Source organism: Falco cherrug, chromosome 7 (genome assembly GCF_023634085.1).
Source record: "Falco cherrug isolate bFalChe1 chromosome 7, bFalChe1.pri, whole genome shotgun sequence".
NCBI lineage: Eukaryota > Metazoa > Chordata > Aves > Falconiformes > Falconidae > Falco > Falco cherrug.
In genome coordinates, this window is record NC_073703.1 from 61,948,576 (window position 1) to 61,966,875 (window position 18,300).

Here is an 18,300-nt window from a genome sequence, read left to right on the forward strand (position 1 = left end):
ACAGATTCTAATGTTCAAGCTTGAGTGACAACCAAAAAAAAAAAAAATTAAATAAAACTGAAAGCATAACAATTTGATTATAGAACTTGAGATCAAATGCAGATTGCTGGAAACATCCTTCATCCTTACAGGCCTGCAGGAAAACCCCAAAGTCACTGGAGAGGACAAAAGGCACGGCCAAACTATAGTAGCTTAATATGGAGTATCCAGATCACTGATTTTAAGAAAAAATTACCTGAGAAAAAGGTCTGGAGGCTTCTTTTCCAAGAGCCTTCAGAGGTGGCACAAAGGCAGCTGTGCGATGCTACATTTTGCCCACCGTTCTCTATCTCTGGAAACTGCTGATTGTTATAAAGAATAAGAATTCACTACTGCGATATTTTAAATGTAGTAGTGTAACTGTGGACATAATTTTTTAAAAGTCACTTGATGGGAAAACAAAAATCAAGCTTTGAATGAACTGGCACTTTGCCTGGTACCTAACTCTCAGGGGTTTTCTCCGAAAGGTAGCCTTACCATACCGTTCATCTTTGCAAGGGTCAGCTGCTTTCTAGATGTTACATTAGCAGTTTAATCCTGTCCATGCCTGCAAATAACCTGCTTAGCAGTCATCCAACCGAGCCTGTACAACACAATTTTGTGATGTACCTGCAGCGTTTTTGAGAGGAGCATAACATAATCGTGAGATGCAGGGGTCTGGATGACAGGTTAGGAACCTTTCTGCTCAGCCTTGAGCAGAGGTTAACACAGACATGGCAGTATCACATGCCGCTGGGAGACATCCCAGTTATATTCCAAGTGAGCTGCTGGACCACAGTTCTGAATATGCTTCTGTATTTCAGAAATAGGCATATAATTGTTGCTAACATTTCTACTAAATGTTAGTTGCTCAGTTGTACTTATCAGTAAATTGGATTAGGACTATAGCTCCCGATCCATTCATTTCTCCTGAAAATAAGAAAATAATCCATTCTGGGAGTTCAAATCTCCAACTGCTTGGAAGCCAGGAGATTGCTTAGGTAACAAATTAGAGCTAACTGTTTCTCCCATGATATATTTATGAACTTTTCATTTCACGATTAAACTCGATTGTCAATGTATACCGCTGCTCAGAACAGCAGAAAAGCCAACATACTCTGGATGCTTTTGCCAACACAAAGCAAAGCAAAAGAGAAATATAAAAAACTTTGTTTTCTCATTCAAGAAGTAATTTACATTTAATAATTGAAATACAAATAATTGATTTAATAAATACGTCAAAGAAAAATAAGAGAAGTCACAATGAATGTCAGGATTAAAATAGTTATGATAAATTGAAGAAGAAAAAAACAACATAATTTGCCTAATACCAAACTTGTACAGGAACTTGATAAAATGCACTAGTTAAGGGATATTAAAAAGCAAGAGAGTATTTGTGAGGCTGCAAAGGATGAATGTGATTTTGCAAAACAGGAAATTGCAATTTAGAGTCTAATACTAAAAGCCCTGAAGCTGATTTTAGACATAGACTCAAATCCTGCTTCACAGGATGTGATCAGCTGATTTGCTAAGATACTTTACAGATTCCCATTGCTGAAAAGAAAAGCATAGTTAGTCCCCAACATCTGACAGAAACCACGTACAACAGGTGTACACCCTGATTTTTATCAATATGTATATACAGAAAGACTACTGGTCATTAAATTTTGATGTAAACAAAGAACATGTTAAAAGATTCTGAAAATAAACTGAGAAATATTTAAAAAGTTGAAGATACTGTTCAAGAACATTGCAAAATGCTAGAAAATATGTTTTTACTAATATTCTGATTGTTCCATAAAATATGAACAAATATGAAAAAGATCTGCAAAACATAGGAAGACAAAAACACTCATCAAGGAGAAAAAAAAAGCCAAGTAAGTGCAGCTTTTTAACACAGATGATGAAAGGAATATACTATTGATATACTACCACCAATATAAAATCTCATGACCAGAGCTGAAATCCGGTGTGACTCGATTCAGCATAGTCAAAACTATCATTCACAAAAAGACAGGCAGACAAATGCAGAAAATCTAGTCAGAAGCATCTTATAGGCACTGCACCACAATGAACCAGCTGTATCTGAGTAAGCTGCATTCCCAGGTGAGAACCTCTGTGCATACTAGTTAGGTTTAACAGTTTCAATCAAACCAGCAAATACCAAAACAGTCAATCATCACAGATTTCAAGAACTTAAGAGTGAAGGTGTTTATATAGAATTGCATGGTGACTACCGGAGACTGTAAAGTTCTACCTTACAAACCAAGTTTCAGAACCTGTATTGGTGTAGGTGGGAAGGTTTTGGTAGCGGGGGGCTGGGTGGGTGGCTTCAGTGGGAAGGGGCCAGGGACCCAACTGCTGTTCTTTGTATGTTCCCCCCTCCCCTGCTGGGGGTGCTGGGGATGCAGGACTGAAAAAGCAGTTGAGTGAGAGTCTGGCTGCTAGTTGGGGCCAACTCACCGCGCCCATTAAAAAGGAAAAGTTAAATAGTTCTGAAAAACTGTAAATTATTGAGTGTTGCAGCATGCTTCATAAAAAACGCAAAATAAATTCTAATGATAGCTATAAAAACAGGTGCTCTTTACTTCTCACCAACATTAGAGTTCTCATAATTCCCTTGCAACAGGTAGTTTATTCACATAAACTTTGATGCCAACTCTTGACTCATCCTTGGATTCAGATTTTTTTCAAACAGGTACTGGCCTGAATCACGTCCCAGAATGAGCACAGAAAAGCACTTTGCCACAGGAAATCAAACATCCTCCAGTGCTTCCATGCATGCAGAACAGGTAGTCTACATCTCTCTCTCAGTGCCTAACCAGGGCCGAGAAGCGATGCTGCATAATGCCGTGTCTCTCCAACACAGAAGTGAACAGGCATAGAATGTAATGAGGATAATGGGATTTGGTTGGTGGGGGCAAGAGGGCAGGCGAGCAAAAAGCATGAGAAGCTTTGGGAAACTTCTTGGCCTTTGCATTTGTCACCTTCCCATTTTCTTTCCTGTCCCCTGCTCTTACACTGGATGCTGCACTCAGTCTGGTAGCCAAAAAGTACAAGGCAGCCACTTGGCTTGGGACAGACTTTTTGCATATGATGGCAGATGGCCCCCAAAACTGGGATCCCTTCTCGTTTCCTCTCTACCCTGGCCTTTCCCTTTTGCAATATCAGGAGAATGTACCACGGAGGCTTAAAAGTACTATTAATCAGGGCTGGGGAATGCCAATTAGTGAGGAATGTAACTTACCTTGCCATCCATGGCTAGCCTAGGCAGAAGACACAAATGCTGGAGAAGGAAAGTCTCCAACACTTTTGTACTCCAGAGTCTTTGTATGGATCTGTACTGGGTGGACACAGCAAGGTCTCGGTAATGGAGGGGCTACGGGGGAGGTCTCTGCAGTGGGCCCACCAAAGGACACAGCTGAGCCCATCTGCTGAGTGTGTGGCACCTTTGTGAAAACATATTTAATTTAAAAAAGGGCAAAAATGCCACACAGGCAGAGAATGAAAAAAAGAAGGAATGAGAAGCAGCAGGCGCACATGAAGGTCAGAGGAAGAGCAGGGGGAGGAGGTGCTCCAGGTGCTGAGGCAGAGATTCCCCTGGAGCCTAAGGAAAAGACCATGCTGGAGGAGAAATCCACACTGCAGCCGTGGAGTACCCCACACTGCAGCACTGGGTATTTCCTGAGGGAAGTGCAGTCCACAGACAGTCCATACTGGAGCAGGCTTATCCTGGAGGACTGCAACCAGTGGAGGGACCTACACTGAAACAGGGAGGAAGGAGCAGCAGACAGGAACCGTAATGGACTGACCATAACTCCTATTGCCCATCCCCTCTGCACTCCTTGAAAGAGGCAAGGGGAGGCAGAGAAGTTGGGAACGATGACTGCAGCTGAGTCTGAGAAAAGAGGAGGTGTTTCAAATTTTGTCTTTGTTTCTCAGTCCCTGGCAATAAAATAAACTGATTTCCCCAAGTCAAATCTGTTTTGCCCATGATGGTAGCTGGTAAGCAATCTCCTGTCTTGATCTTGACCCACAAGATTTTTCACTGTTTTGTCCCCCTGTCCTGTTGAGGAAGGGGAGTGAGTGAGCAGCTGGGTGGGAGTTTGGCTCTTACTTAAGGTTAATCTACCACAGGCTCCTAGATCTAATTACAAATAGATGCAGAAAACCCTGCTGGAACCTTGGGTCCAGGATGTGGGAAGGGGTATAGCTGGACAAAGTTGGGCAAAGACAGTAGTGGTTTTGCTGAAACCTGAATTGCAAGGATTATTAATGAAAAAAAGGGTGATGGACAAACTATTATGCTTCAAAGGGTAAAGGTCAGAGTGAAGTGGCTAATGATAGGTATTAAGATAGAGATACACTGGTTTACTTCCCAACACGCCGTTTACTCCAAACACACCATTTCCTCCAAACTTAAAGGGTACAGATTTCTTTTCACAGAGTTAAGAGATTAATCAATTAAATTTAATTCAGTCTTTTGTAAGAAATGACAATGAAACTGTGAATTAAGGATGCTAAAATGTGATCATGACTTTGGAAAGATAAAGTATCTTTACAGATAAAGACAGTAATACATTGTAAAAGTGTTAGTCTCCCACCTTTAAAGAAACACAAATCACATTCAATGCTTCCTTGATCTGGGGATGATGTGATTCATGAACTAGCTCCTCACAGATCCAAATACCAAGGCTGCAAAGAGCAACGCATCTGTAAAACAATGTTGGAGGACAAGTTGTTGAGAAACATGCTAGAAGAATGTGCAATCTTTATAATTCATTATATGTCTTGCTAAAGTCTAACTTATATATTTTTAATATTCCAAAAAGAACTACACAGAAACCTTTATAATGCTGTAACACTTGAAAATGAGCAAGAAATCCCAAGTATCCTGGTGAGGGCACAGGAAAGGACAGAAGCAGCACCCTTCTGGGCAACTGAAAAATCCAAAAGACATCAAGAACTCCTGCACCATTATGTGCTTTTTGGATTAAAAACACTACCAAAAATTAATGTACGGGAAATCCATACATATTTTCTTAAGACAAAGTAAAACTGCAGTGAGAGGCTCCTGCTCTCCAGCACGAGAGTTTCCTCATATTTGTTTAGAACTTCTGGGACACAGAAACAAGAAGGGGGAATGTTACTTGTTCACAGATAAGATTTTAAAGCTACACAGAATCGTGAAACTGCTAACAAGTAGCAAAAATGCATCTTGGAATTAATTCTACATGATAATGTAAATAAGTTGTCAAACCACCCTGATTTGTTCGTTGTCCCTGCTGAAATCTCAATTGCAAGACCACCTCCATTACATTTTGATTAATACAATTTAAGAATAAAGACAAGCTTGAGGAAGTCTAGGAAAAAAGTGACAAAAGTAATAAACAGCTTTGGGAAATATTGCATATGGAGGAAAAGTTGAAGGGTGTACTGAGTCTAGATCACAATTAAGGAAGGAAATGATAAGAAATCTTATGACATGCAGTAAGTCACTGAAGAGTTTAATTTGCAGTAGAAAAGATTTTTCCTACATATTGGTCATAAACCCAATCTGACCGTAAAAATTAGAGAAGTACAGGAACAGTCTACCTAAGATTTTTTTAACTTAAATTTTCAGGACCATTTAGCCAAGGTATTGCCAGGAACATTTTAAACACTCCAGTCTTGCAGCAGGGGCAAGTAATCTACACTTCCGCTATTTCCTTACGCGTTTCAATCTTTTTTGAACAAAAAAAAAAAAAAGAGCCTACGCGTTTCAATCTTTTTTGAACAAAAAAAAAAAAAAAGAGCCTAGCATGGATTTAACAATAAATGTAGACAGTTTGTGCCAGGTGACTCAGAAACCAAACCTTTAGTACATAGAAGAGTAGACAGCTCTAAGTCTGTGCTACTATTCAAAGTTTCCTTGATGCTACTGAGAAACATTCCACATCTGATGACATACTGATATGCAAAATATCCAGCAGTCTGTGAGGTTTCTACTAAGAACACCCGTTTTGTAATCACTATTCAGAGTAGTCTCTGAAAAACTGTGTAGTTACGTGGCTACAATGTTGTTATTTAAGTATCACAGCCTTAACAGCACAAGCAGAAGAGATGAACACTGAGTTCACCAACCTATCACTTCTTTTTCAGACTGTCAGCAGCAGGAGAGGTATTTGATTAATACAGTTATTAATTTTTGTAGATGGAGATCAGAGAGTAGAACATACTTCAGATAACTGACTTCCCTGAAGCTCAGTTGGGTCAAGTATTTAATGAAACACAAAACATTGAGCCTCTGTGGAAGAGATAAGGAACAGAGATTTATAGCTTATAACAATAACAGCACTCAGACTTGCTGGAGATATACAAAGCTATGAAGTTCAAGAAATCGAAGTTCTCCCCTGAGAAACTGCAAAGGCAATTAAGCCTCTACTAGTGGCTAAGCCGATGCTGCAAAATTGTAATGCAGATCCTAAATATGACCTCTGATAGTAACCCAGGTGAACTCCGTACTGCTGTGAAGCAGATGGTATCAGAGAAGTTATTACCAAAAAAGACAGTGGATAAACTGCCACTGAGGAGTAAGGCAGTTAAGCTTCAGGAGCTGTGGCAACATCATTATCCCTGCAATGAGGACGTACCCTTTCATCTCCCAGAAGGAGAAGGGCACAGGTAACCCAAGGAGATGGTGGGAATCTATTCTTTTTTAATCTTCATTTAATGCTGTTACCCACAGTGCTCTGACTTTGCATTTTGGGGGCAGTGTAACAGCTTTCTGAAAGGCTGGGCATGCACATGTGCCTCTGCTCCTCTGTATGCACCCTCACAGCCAGAGAGGATATGGGGACATGCACAATGTTCCCTTCTTTCCAGCCACACTGCCAGAACTGAAAATGACAATACTGCGTACTTCAGTGCCACAGGATCAATAACAATATTCTGAACCAACTTGACTTAAACCACCTTTTTCAAAGCAAAATGGAGAGTGTTATGATTTTTAGACTGAAGTTTTGTAAAAAACCATGAAAAATGAAATGAAAATGATGTCAGAAAATTCCTTCTTTGCCTGTGTTGAGTGATATTACCAGCTTAAGTGAAGAACAGGTAAGTGGGCTGATGAAAACTGCTTTTGGTTTTCCAGCAAAATGTTTAAAGTTTCAATGAATTGACCTTTCCGGTAACATTTTTCAGGAATGTATTTTGCATTAACAAGTGACCATATATTAGTTGAGCATATATAAACACTCCACTCAAATACAATGGCACACAAATGTGCTCTTCCTTGGTAGGCATTATAGATTCCTGCTCCAATCCCATATGCTGGACTCCGTAACGAAGCCTCTGGGGATGGGTAAGGAGGAACAAAATCCTAAGAAAATTAAGGAACAGAAAACAAAACTGGTATCCATCTTCTCTGAAGTTCTCGATTCGATGAAGATGCTTAGGTTTAAGCATCAGTGCAATCATTCTCAGTTTAATGCTAAGCTCAGTATTTTCTGCTTCTTTTCCATACTGTAAAGAAAGGCTCATGTACCTTGCATTATTTCTGTTTTTCAAATTAAATCATGTGGTCTAATACAAGATAACCGTACCTCCCTCATAAATAATCTTGTCCTTAAAGGAAAAGATGCCTCTCGTACAGAAAATCCCTGAGCTGAACACCAGGGTAGGCTGGGAAAGCACACAGCTTGTACTCTTACCTATATTGACACTCTTTCCTATCAGCCACTATCAGATAAAGGATACTGGGCTAGACCAGCATTTGGTCTGACAGAACATGTCTATTATTTTAAAATCTCTGTTTACAAACAATTTTGAATTCACACAGTGAACCACAGTTTTGACAGTGGTGAAGAAAACCATGAATAAAATACATATAAACTTTTACTCTAAGCTTTCTAATATATCCACCTCAAAAGAGTTTAATAAAGAAACGTATCTATTAATTTAGCAGCTTCTTTTTGTATGACTTACCGTGCAGGACCAGATGGTTCCTCTCTTGCTGAACTTAACACAGTTTTAATTATGAGTTCCTAAAACAAAGAGGAAAATACTCACTCATTTACCAGTAACTCCATCACATGAAGCATCAGAAAATTAGAATTTTATTATAGCACACACAGGCACGTTGCCTAGCTGAGTCTCTAGGTTTGCGGTCAGGTTGTTTGCTTACTACTACTCCAAACTTCTAGTCTGCCCCAGATGCTCATTATTGTGCTACCCCAAGAATAACCCACAGGTTACTATCCTGATTTCTGCTGATTAACCATTTATTCAACTCTTGCCGATAATTTTCCATAAAATATCAAGGGTAAAAAAAACCCTGTAACAAAGGACTCCCTAAACCTAGCTTCTGTGAATAGCACTCAAGGGTATTACAGAAAAAAAATCTATTACTTTGAGGTTTAAACAAGCATTTTTTCAAAATAATTTTCATTTTAAAAGACTTTGGAAGTAGTTGCAGAACAAGCAACTACAGTGCCTTAAGAATGATGTCAAGAATTTTGACTCAGCTGCAGCGAAGTGTCCCTAAAGCTGTAGGTTGTTCTCAATAAAGCTCAAGTAAACAGCCATTATATAATAGGAATGAGAAAGAAGGAACTCAAAATCAGTCGCCAAAAGGGAGCAAGGTATAAAGCAGCTTCCAAGCCATCATCTCTCTCTAAAAAGAAACAGTTTGGAAACTTACCGAGAGCCTTTCTTAGAAATAGTAATCATACCTGACAAACATACAGCAATTAAACACACGGACTGAGCTCTGCCCAGTTCCAGTATACTGGCACACTACCCAACTCTGTGTTACGATGGAGAGGGTAAGGTCTCCTTTTGTTTTTTGTCTAAAAGAACATACTGATGTTCAGAGGTTTTCTAAAGCCCCCAGGAACACAGGCAGATTTCAGCAGTTGTGAATTCTTAATAAATTAAATAATATATCTTGAACCTCTCAATCTTCTCATCTCAGCTGATTAGATCTGAGACCTGCAAATAGCCCTAATGAGAGTAGGCTTGAAGAGTTGAGGTAACACATCAGTGAGATAACACATCATTTCCTTTTACAAACACACAAACGCAGTTTATTACTAAGTTAATAAAAATTACAAAGTACGTTTAGTAGTATAAGGTTTGACAAGATTTTATGGGAACTTGAGCTTTGGTATCTATTTGAAATTATTTCTGAAAATTTTTAGAATATTAGAATTTTAGTTAGTGTTTCCTGGAAAAACATATTCAACATGTATTTGGTATCTGAATACCATCCAAATACTCTTAAAATTCCCACCTTAACATCCGTAAACTGAGACACTGCAATGTCAGGAATGTTTGGGTGAAGAGCTGGTAGTTCATGATATAAATTTGGGAAACAGACTAGAGATCCTAGAAGAACTTGTGCTTCAACTCTTGGTGCCTAAAAGAAAAAAAGGTGGGGAGAAATACATACTCGTACTGCAATCAGGAAGCTGGCATTTCTTAAAAGAGAACGACAGCTGAAACTACACAGCTATTTCTTTTCTCTTTTGCAAATTCTGTAGAGCTCGGCAATCCAAGACCACGCCCCCATGGATTGCTATTCATGCACACCACATGCTCCCATTTTCCAAGACGGTCAAAGGAAGCAGAGGAATTGTTAGGATTAAAGACAAATGACTGGGCTGCTAACTAGGTTTGGGTCTTAGGGTCAGCTAATTGAATGGGGATGGAGAAAAATGCTGGACATGGCATGAGGCATCGCTGGACATGACAAGTAATGATAGAAGAAGCTGACAGAGGCTTCAGGTAGTACCTTGAGGGCGGCTGGATTTCATAGCTGGTTGAAGGGGGAATTATGTGAGAAACAGTCAAAACTCACAGACAGTTGGAGGGGGAGTACTGGGGAGCTTTAAGAGAGAGTACAGCCATGCAAGGCCAACAGCACCTAGGTAATCATATCAGTATTACTATTCGAGACTGAAGTTGCCTGGGTAACAATATCAGAAATACATCCAAACAGCGCAAACACTAGCAGATTTGAGTTCTCAAGCCAGATCATCAAAGTCATTGCATAGCGAAGGTACAGTCAAAATGGACATTTATTTTACAACATCTTAAAGCACAGATAAATGGCAGACACAATTCCAAGACCTCTGAAGTAAAAGAAGATTCTCTGCTCCAATGACAATATTTGCATTCTTCATGTATTTTCTGGAGAGGACTTGCATGTGTACTGTTCTAGAATAAACCACTGACTCTTATCTGTATTTGCTAACCATGACATTAAATGCTGGGGTCAAGTTAACACCCTAGCCAAGGAAAAATACTGCTCAGTTCTCTCTCAAATCCTTCCCACTTGCACATAAATAAGAATTAACTAATGAATACTTACATTGAGGAAAGAAGAAGCAGCCACTCTTCCCGCTGCTACAATGAAATCCATAATAAGCATAGTGGCACCAGGCAAACCAAGTGAAAAAAACTGAGGAGAGCAGTGCTTGATGATTGTATTAACAATATCCTTGCAGAAGGAAAAGGGAAAAAAGGAAGAGTATCAACAAGGCAAACAACGAATGAAAAGGAGGTGGGTATTTACCAAAGGTAGAAAGTAAAAACACAAGAAAGCAAATCCATTGTGGCAATTAAGACACTCATTACTGAGCAAAAAGTAGCATAATAAATGTCTTAAGTATACTCCTATATTAATACAAGTAAACTGTGGTATACTTTATAGATCAATTTAAACTTGGACACTACTGTATGAGGTCACACCTTATATTCATTTACATTTAGCTTTTAAGATTTCTATAAATTATTAACCATTCATTTAAATATGTACAGAAGAGATATAGTGAGATGACCACCTATTACACCTTCTCAATGACATGCGTAATCCTCTCTGACAAGTATCACCTGACTATAACTTTAAAAAAGGCATTAGCCTTTTATATACATCCATATGGAACCAAATATAAAGAAAGAATTATAATTGTTTTATAACATTTCTGATACACAGTAGTCATTCAACACAGCATATTATGTTCTTCTAGACTTAGTGAGGAAGTTATTAAAATTAACCTACATGATGCAATGTTTTCAAAAGTACTGGAAAAAGTATAAAATGTTTTAATTATTAAAAACCATCCCAAGTTCACAGATAGACAAAAAATATAACTCTTTTCCTCCTTTGAATAATTCTCCAGTAGTAGTGATATCCAACTAAATGGAAGATTTGCAATCCAGCAAGAAAAGCAGCGTAAACTGGTTGCTAAGAAGACAGAAGCTGGCAATCCACCCTACCCATAGCTGTCTGTGGAATAATTCTGGACGAGTTCTATTTTGCCCAGTTAATGAAAACAGGGTTGATTGAACTTTTGATCTCCCTATGCCTCTAACCGCTCCTCAAAAAAGTTCACAGAGCCAACTTTTTAAAACACTTCTGATGCAAAGCTTTAAAAAGTGTTTAAGCCATGTGATACTTTCAGACTTGTTCACATTAAAACCTATGAAAAAGATCTACTCCCACTAATTAGATGCACTCTGTATGTCTTTGCTGGTTCCTATACTTGCTGTAGAAATAAACTATTCCAATATAGTGAGCACAATTTACTTTCCCACTAGCTAAACTGTTGCACCAGAGAGCAAGTAAGAAGGACGGCAGACTCTGCTTCCTCCTCATTCTTGCATGCTCCAGTCTGTAACATACAATCAGTGAAAAATGAAAGAGTACACTTTTCTGCCCTTATATTTGCTTCAAATCGACTACAAAAAAGCATTTCTGATTACAACCAAGAACAATAGGGCCATTTATCAAAGTTTAGAAAGAGTATCAGTCACATAACATTTTCAAAGACAAAGTTAAACTACTTAGCTGAAAATCCATTCAGTATTTTTGATAAAACAATTTTATTTTTAGTTGCAATATTGACATTAACCTGAATTCTGTAATTAAACTTACTTGATCAACATGAAGAAGTCCACAGTGCATTATATTGTAGAAATGAGTTAAAAAATCCCTGTTTGGAGAAACATCTTGTCTTCGCTTCATTGTCTTACAAATGAGTTTATAAGCATGTAGCTTTCCTTGTTTGTATTTGTCAGTCAGCATTGTTGCCTACAGTTTTAGAATGATATTTATTATTCATAAATCAAAGAATCACATTAAACACTGTTCTACACCCACATGAACTTTTATTTCTGTTTCACTGCTTAGTTCTCATATTTACCTTGAATAGCCATGGTGTTAGAATTCTCAGTGGTGGAATTAAAACTGGTGGAGATGGTGAAGTTAGGTTATCTGTTGAAATACCAAGATTGTCTCTTATCTGCAATTATTAAAAACAAAACAAAAAGACAAAATTTTAAGGGAAATATATATGGTGGTGTTTTTCTCCTTCTGAAAATCCTGCCCTATCAGGTTAGGTTGGAGAAAAGGTTCAGTTCTTTTACCTTGGCCAGATTCTGCCACAGTTCACACAGGTAATCAAAAACCTGGGCATGAATCTCTGGATCCATGATGCTGTTGACATCTCCCAAAATTCCTAGCATTCGCCTCCACATCACAGTTGCAACATCTGCATGCCACCCTGTAAGTGTTCCCCCAGCCATCACGCTACAACATTCTGAGGGGAATTCACTAGTTTCTGTAATGGAAGAAAAAAGTATAGTGAGACTCACCTCTCCAGAAATATATCTCCTGATATAACTATTATATACACAGTTTTCTTAAAATAAAAAGAAAAAAAAAGATCAGGCTTTCAGAGTAAGATACTCCTTACCCATTCAGCCACCTCAATGCTGGATATGTTTAACAATATGTCCGTTATCAAACTTGGTAGAGGAAGAATTGCCTTGTTTCTTATGTCCTTTCCACTGGTAACATTTGAGGTCTCTACTGGAGCCCTAACACGGATCTGACGGACCTAGTAAGGCCGCTCCTTTTGTAAGTGCTGTCTTACATTCTTTGGAGTCAATCTCCAGAACTACACTTGTCTGCTTCCAAGTAAAATTACATTACAACTTTACATTTTTCCCAATAAAACAGAAAGCGGATTTTATTGCAAATTGAAGAGAAAGGTGAGAGTAAACTTGTCTCTGGCTACTGTTCTTTAAGCAGTAAATTTATGTATGTGGAGAGGCATCATTCAGTAACGCAGCACCACAGCTTAACTCTCACCTAGCTCTCTCTACACATCAGTGTTATATGGATGAACATTCTTTTTAAGGTGAAAGACAGTTGATCTAGTTTGTCCATACAAAGAAAACTCTGATAGATTACAATGGCTAAATTCTACTCAGCTTACACTTAACTAGCTAAACAATCACATAAAACTAGCTAACAAGCCAGTTTTAAAGCAGCAGGCACCCAGAATCTCCTTTCTGCCCCTCTCAGATGGATTTTCAAAACACCTCAACACCAGAATTTGCTGAGATCTTCTGAAAATCTCACAGTTCCCACAAAATCAAAATTAAATCTGAATTCAGCCTAATCATATAGCCTCTTCTTTTGAGCATCTGGACCACTGTGGTAGAGACACTAATGGTTGCTAGGCTAAAGATTTCAAAGTACAAAGCAAAATGATGATATTTCTGTCTATCAGTAGGCTACTTAAAGGAAAAGAGTCTGAAATATACATCAGAAACAATTTTCTTTCCGTAAGACCAAGTAAGAAAGAAATGTGAACTTTGTATTTACAAAGTGAATGTATTCTACAATTCAATAGCTAAGATAGTAGAAGTAATTGTAAATTTGTTTAAATATGAAAGGGAAAAGAACTAAACTTCCAAGAAGAAGTTATAACATTACTTTAAAATTATGTCTTAGTATTTGTCCATCAATGATGAAACAGTCCGTGGCAGGGCCACATACTAGGTTAAGCTGCCGTAATTCCAAGCATCAAAAAGAATAACGATAAATGTGTGGACTATTAATTCACTGCTAATAATTCCAACAAAACGCAAGATAAAATGTAAAAGGTTTTTGTTTGCTTTTAAAGGAAATAACTGTAATTAAGTATTTTTAAAAGCACAGACGAAATAGCCTTGTACAGGATTGTTTACAATGTGTAACTGTGATACTAGCTACTTCACTATATTGCATTCGAAAGAAAGAAAGAACAGGTTTATATTTTCTATTCCAGATATTGCCTAGGTCATCTGGCGTCTGTAAAACAGAGTGGTGGAGCTTCTCATCCAGCTGCAGATCCTTCTGCTCAATATGATCTGCATGAAGAGTGGCAGGAGAGGGTGTCTGTGATCGGGATCCAAGAGCAGATTGGATTGGAGAAGCACTTTCAGAGCCTGCAAATGCAATTTTTTAACAGTTACCTTAAAAGCCTTTTCTATTTTCTTGAGCTACTGAAATGTTGTCTAAACACAGCATTAAAAAAAAAACCAAAAAAAACCTGAGCTACTTTTATGTATCAAGTTGGGCCAAGAAAAGATATAAAAACTGTAAGCAGATCTCCCTGTGAGTGGTGCTCTGAAAGAAAACAAATTACATGCAGGAAAGCTGAGTGATGAACATCAAAATCAGACAGGTAAATGGATTAACAGAGCTCTATTTTAGGTCCAAAAAATTATAAATGTGTTTCCTCTGCAGCACTTTCAGTGTTCTGAACCAGTCACATTTCCCTCTACATTCCCTCAGCAAGAATTTTCTCCAGCAAAGTGTTTAAGCAGACATTTTCCTGGAACAACTGTTTTTCCAGGAAAAACATGCAAGTTAATTTATAAATAAAAGCTCAAAGCAGTAACTGACAATCAGTAACTGACAATCTTTGATGTTTATCTGCTGACTGGGCTGAGAAAATCCATATGGAGGGAAAGTTCTGTACAATTAGAGGAATGTTATTTCCTCAAAGACAGGAAAATAAAAGTGTTTGAATGGCAGTGCTGCAAAGGCATTTTTCGATGATCACCACTGAGCAACCTCTCTAGGCAACTATTTGGTCTCCTCTACTGAGAGATCTGCGGAGAGCGAGCAGGTACTTATATTTTTTTCTTCTGCACTACCTTAGTTTCACTTCCTGAATTTGCCTAAAGGTCCTTATAAAAAGCTGAGTTCAGCCAGAACAGTCACATGGCAAAAAAGAAAAGAGAACAGATATTCACCACATACTTCCCTACACATCAGCATGTTAAAATGGAATAATTCAAATCTATTCATCTTGACCCTTAGATAAGTGCAACTGGCACCCAAAAATATTATGCATGAAGTTCAGTATTAGAGATAGACTGAACTTTATGGACAGCAATGAAAAAGTGAGCCTTTTAAATTTGTAATTTTCACAGGCTGGCTGAAAAGTGTTCTTTCTTGCGAGGAAAGCAAATTGTTTAAAGAACTTGACAGAAAATGTCAGTGTTACCAGAACAGAAATTGTGGTAAACAATCTTAATTACATTGTTAAACTGAAAAAGTCTCTATCTGCTTTAAATGGCAAAAGCAATGAAGCTTTTAATATCAATTTAAATCAACACTTTATGCAGGAGATGGGCACTACTGCTTCACACAAACTACTGTTTCATGCAACAGGTAATGATACTCTCCTCTTGCTACTGACCACTTGTTTTCCACATGCTCACAAAGATAACGGAAAATACACATTTAAAAGATGTTCAAATAAATGTTTTTCTACTTCTCTTCCATTCTGCTCATTAAGTGGGGATGGATGAAAGTAGATCAAGAGAAAGAGTGAGAATGAGCAATGGGGAGGAGAGAAAGTGATGGAGAGTGGGACAGAGAGGGAAGGAAAGGGAATGATATGGAGAGAAAGAGTGGGCAGGAGAGGGAGGGAAAGAGACCTTCATATGATGGAAAAGCATGGACAGAAATAATTGTGGAAAAGTTGCCAAACTACTGGAGTCTTATAAGAAGCACTAAAAGATACTCCAGCATATGTGGGTCCAAATTTGACTAAGACTACTATGGGTCCAACTTCTTCTAGGACTAGTAAACAGCAATCAATAGTAAATGCAATCATTTGCTAAGAATATGAAATGATGCGTATATGGCAACAAGAAATTTTCCTTCCTCAAATGTTCAAAGCAAAACTGTTTAGAAACAAGTGGTTTTCTGAGCAGCAGAACCACTGAAAACTCATTTCTTATGAGCATGTTTTGAGGTTGAGTTTCTGCACAGATTTGTTGGTATCTAATATAGTGAATTCAATTGCAGCCTCCCTGTCATGGGACTCTGCATAAATGCAATTTTCACTAGACAGCTGCCTCTCTTTCATCAAACTTTGAAGAAAATAATGCCCTTCTTTTTTCTTGTATGTCAATTTAGCAGAAATTAGACAATGAGGTCCAACACTGTTGGAGGCGTGGAACGGTCAGACAGAGACAGACAGTGTAACTGCACGAGTCTTGATTCCTCAGGAAACCCAGAGAAATGCATGTGACACACAAAAACTGCCTCTCTAAAACAGTGGTCCAAACAACAAGAAAAGACAGCCACAGAATCTCTCACTGGACAACTCAGTCATTAACTGCAATCTTATCAATTCAATTGTAGTGCAAACTTGGACAAAAATACCAAACAGTAATGGAATTACTAACATATAAAACCAAACAAACAGAAAAAGAACAGATTTTCTGTGAGGACTGCCAACAAGCACACAGCAAAGAGAAAAGAAAAAGAAGAGAACAGAAGTCAAGCTGAACGTTGTTGAACAAGCTGAACAACAATGTCCAAGAAACCTCATACCAGGCTTCTTTCAGCAGAAGGGCAATTTTAGAAAGTGAAAATTGTGGCAGGGGAAGTAAAGATGTCTTTCAGTATCTTTGAAAATGCAGAGTTGGTTTTCTCACAGAGAACAAGACACTATGTAGGTGTAAGCTTTCACCAAAAAATAGGTACTTGTTCCCAGGGCTGTACTAGGAATGGTAGTGTGTAACAGTTATGGAACAAGGAGCGTGAAAATTATATGGACATCTTTACTTCTCATGTATAAAATATGGCAAGAGAATGTTCTTTCAAATACTCATCAAAGAGGAAGACTCTCTCCTTCAGAAAGGAGCCCATCCAATCGGGGTTAACTGCATCACTTGGTGGTTGCTAACCTAATGGTTACTCTTTCTTCTCTTTCTCAAAAAATTGTTGCAAAGTAAACTGGTGGAGCCTCAAGCTCATCAACTGAGGCTGTGAAACACTGCTTCCTAACAGGCTTACTTTTTCATGAAAACAACAGGGAAAGTGCTAAAAGAAGAATTCTGAAGTTACACAAATGGAAACTGATCTCACATGGCACAGTAACTAACATTTTGCATATTAAAAGCCCCCAGTTAGACAACACAGAGGTTAAGACAGACATATGTAAAAGAATCCCATAATAATTCAGTGTGATACAGTATTTTGAAAGACCACTGTCAAAGCCTTCCAAGGAAAAAACTCTTCCTGAAAATTAGCCATTTGACTACCAGTAATGAAAGGACACTTGTAAGAGATCTAGCAGACATTACGCAGTAAGAGTTTTCTCCGTGGTAGTTTTATAGATTTTCTCAGGAAGCGTTTAAAATACATTTAGCACCAAGCCAAGGATCATATGGGTAACTTAAGTCAGACAAACCTTTTCCACTTATGTTATTTCACCCATTACTTTTCAACAGCAATCAAAAAGTAACTGAAATCCAAGAATCATCTTATATAGAATACAGATTCATTGCAGAAGCTGGAACTTGAATTCTTCAGGATGGATGGAAAATTTCTGAAATAAATGTGCTTTTTTAAGGTGTTTTTTTTTTTAACTACTTTACCAGTAATAGTTGCAGCTTCAGCAGACAATGGTTGCTGATTGAGACTACTTGTTTCCGAATCTATGTGGAGTGTAGTTAGACTGGCCACTTCTTGCTCCTCGGCACTCTGTTGCTGTGCTGAAATTGCATCGTCAGTGGAAGCTGGTGTCCCTGCCTCAGTGCCAAAGCTGAAATCTGTATGAGGAAAGCACTGTATTAACTTACAACCTAGAAATACCACTAATACAAAAAACCAAAAGCCCAGGACCTCCAAAATCCTCTATGGCAAACTTGTATGTGTATCTCCTATGCTACTAACACACCATTGCAAAATTTACATAAATGTAACAGCAGAAAGTAATTGACTAATATGAATATTCTCATTTCTGTCCCAAAACTGTGACTGTACTTCTGCAGAAGACATTCCTATTGTATGTCCTGTATTCTGCTTAGTTGCTGTAAGTGCACCCACATGATAATAAAGTAAAAATAAGAGAAACACACATTAAGGAATTTATTTGCAAAAATTACAATCTGGAAGAAATATCCAAGTTGGTTGCTGAAGCACCAACTTCCAACTAAAAATAT

General features: G+C 38.1%; 1 protein-coding gene across 12 annotated transcripts in view; it reads right to left on the reverse strand.

The window, feature by feature from the left end:
- RALGAPA1 (Ral GTPase activating protein catalytic subunit alpha 1) overlaps positions 1 to 18,300 on the reverse strand; it is a 132,876-nt gene that overhangs the window by 60,587 nt on the left and 53,989 nt on the right. For 10 of the 12 annotated variants that reach the window (XM_055715074.1, XM_055715072.1, XM_055715073.1 and 7 more), the window contains 9 exons: positions 17,734 to 17,907; positions 14,125 to 14,277; positions 12,427 to 12,620; positions 12,204 to 12,302; positions 11,936 to 12,091; positions 10,370 to 10,498; positions 9,290 to 9,415; positions 7,984 to 8,042; positions 4,623 to 4,731 (listed from right to left, as the gene is read on the reverse strand). In XM_055715074.1, coding sequence (XP_055571049.1) covers positions 4,623 to 4,731; positions 7,984 to 8,042; positions 9,290 to 9,415; positions 10,370 to 10,498; positions 11,936 to 12,091; positions 12,204 to 12,302; positions 12,427 to 12,620; positions 14,125 to 14,277; positions 17,734 to 17,907 — 1,199 coding nt within the window. The remainder of the gene's footprint in view (positions 1 to 4,622; positions 4,732 to 7,983; positions 8,043 to 9,289; positions 9,416 to 10,369; positions 10,499 to 11,935; positions 12,092 to 12,203; positions 12,303 to 12,426; positions 12,621 to 14,124; positions 14,278 to 17,733; positions 17,908 to 18,300) is intronic. The other 2 variants (XM_055715075.1, XM_055715082.1) reach the window with 1 other exon arrangement.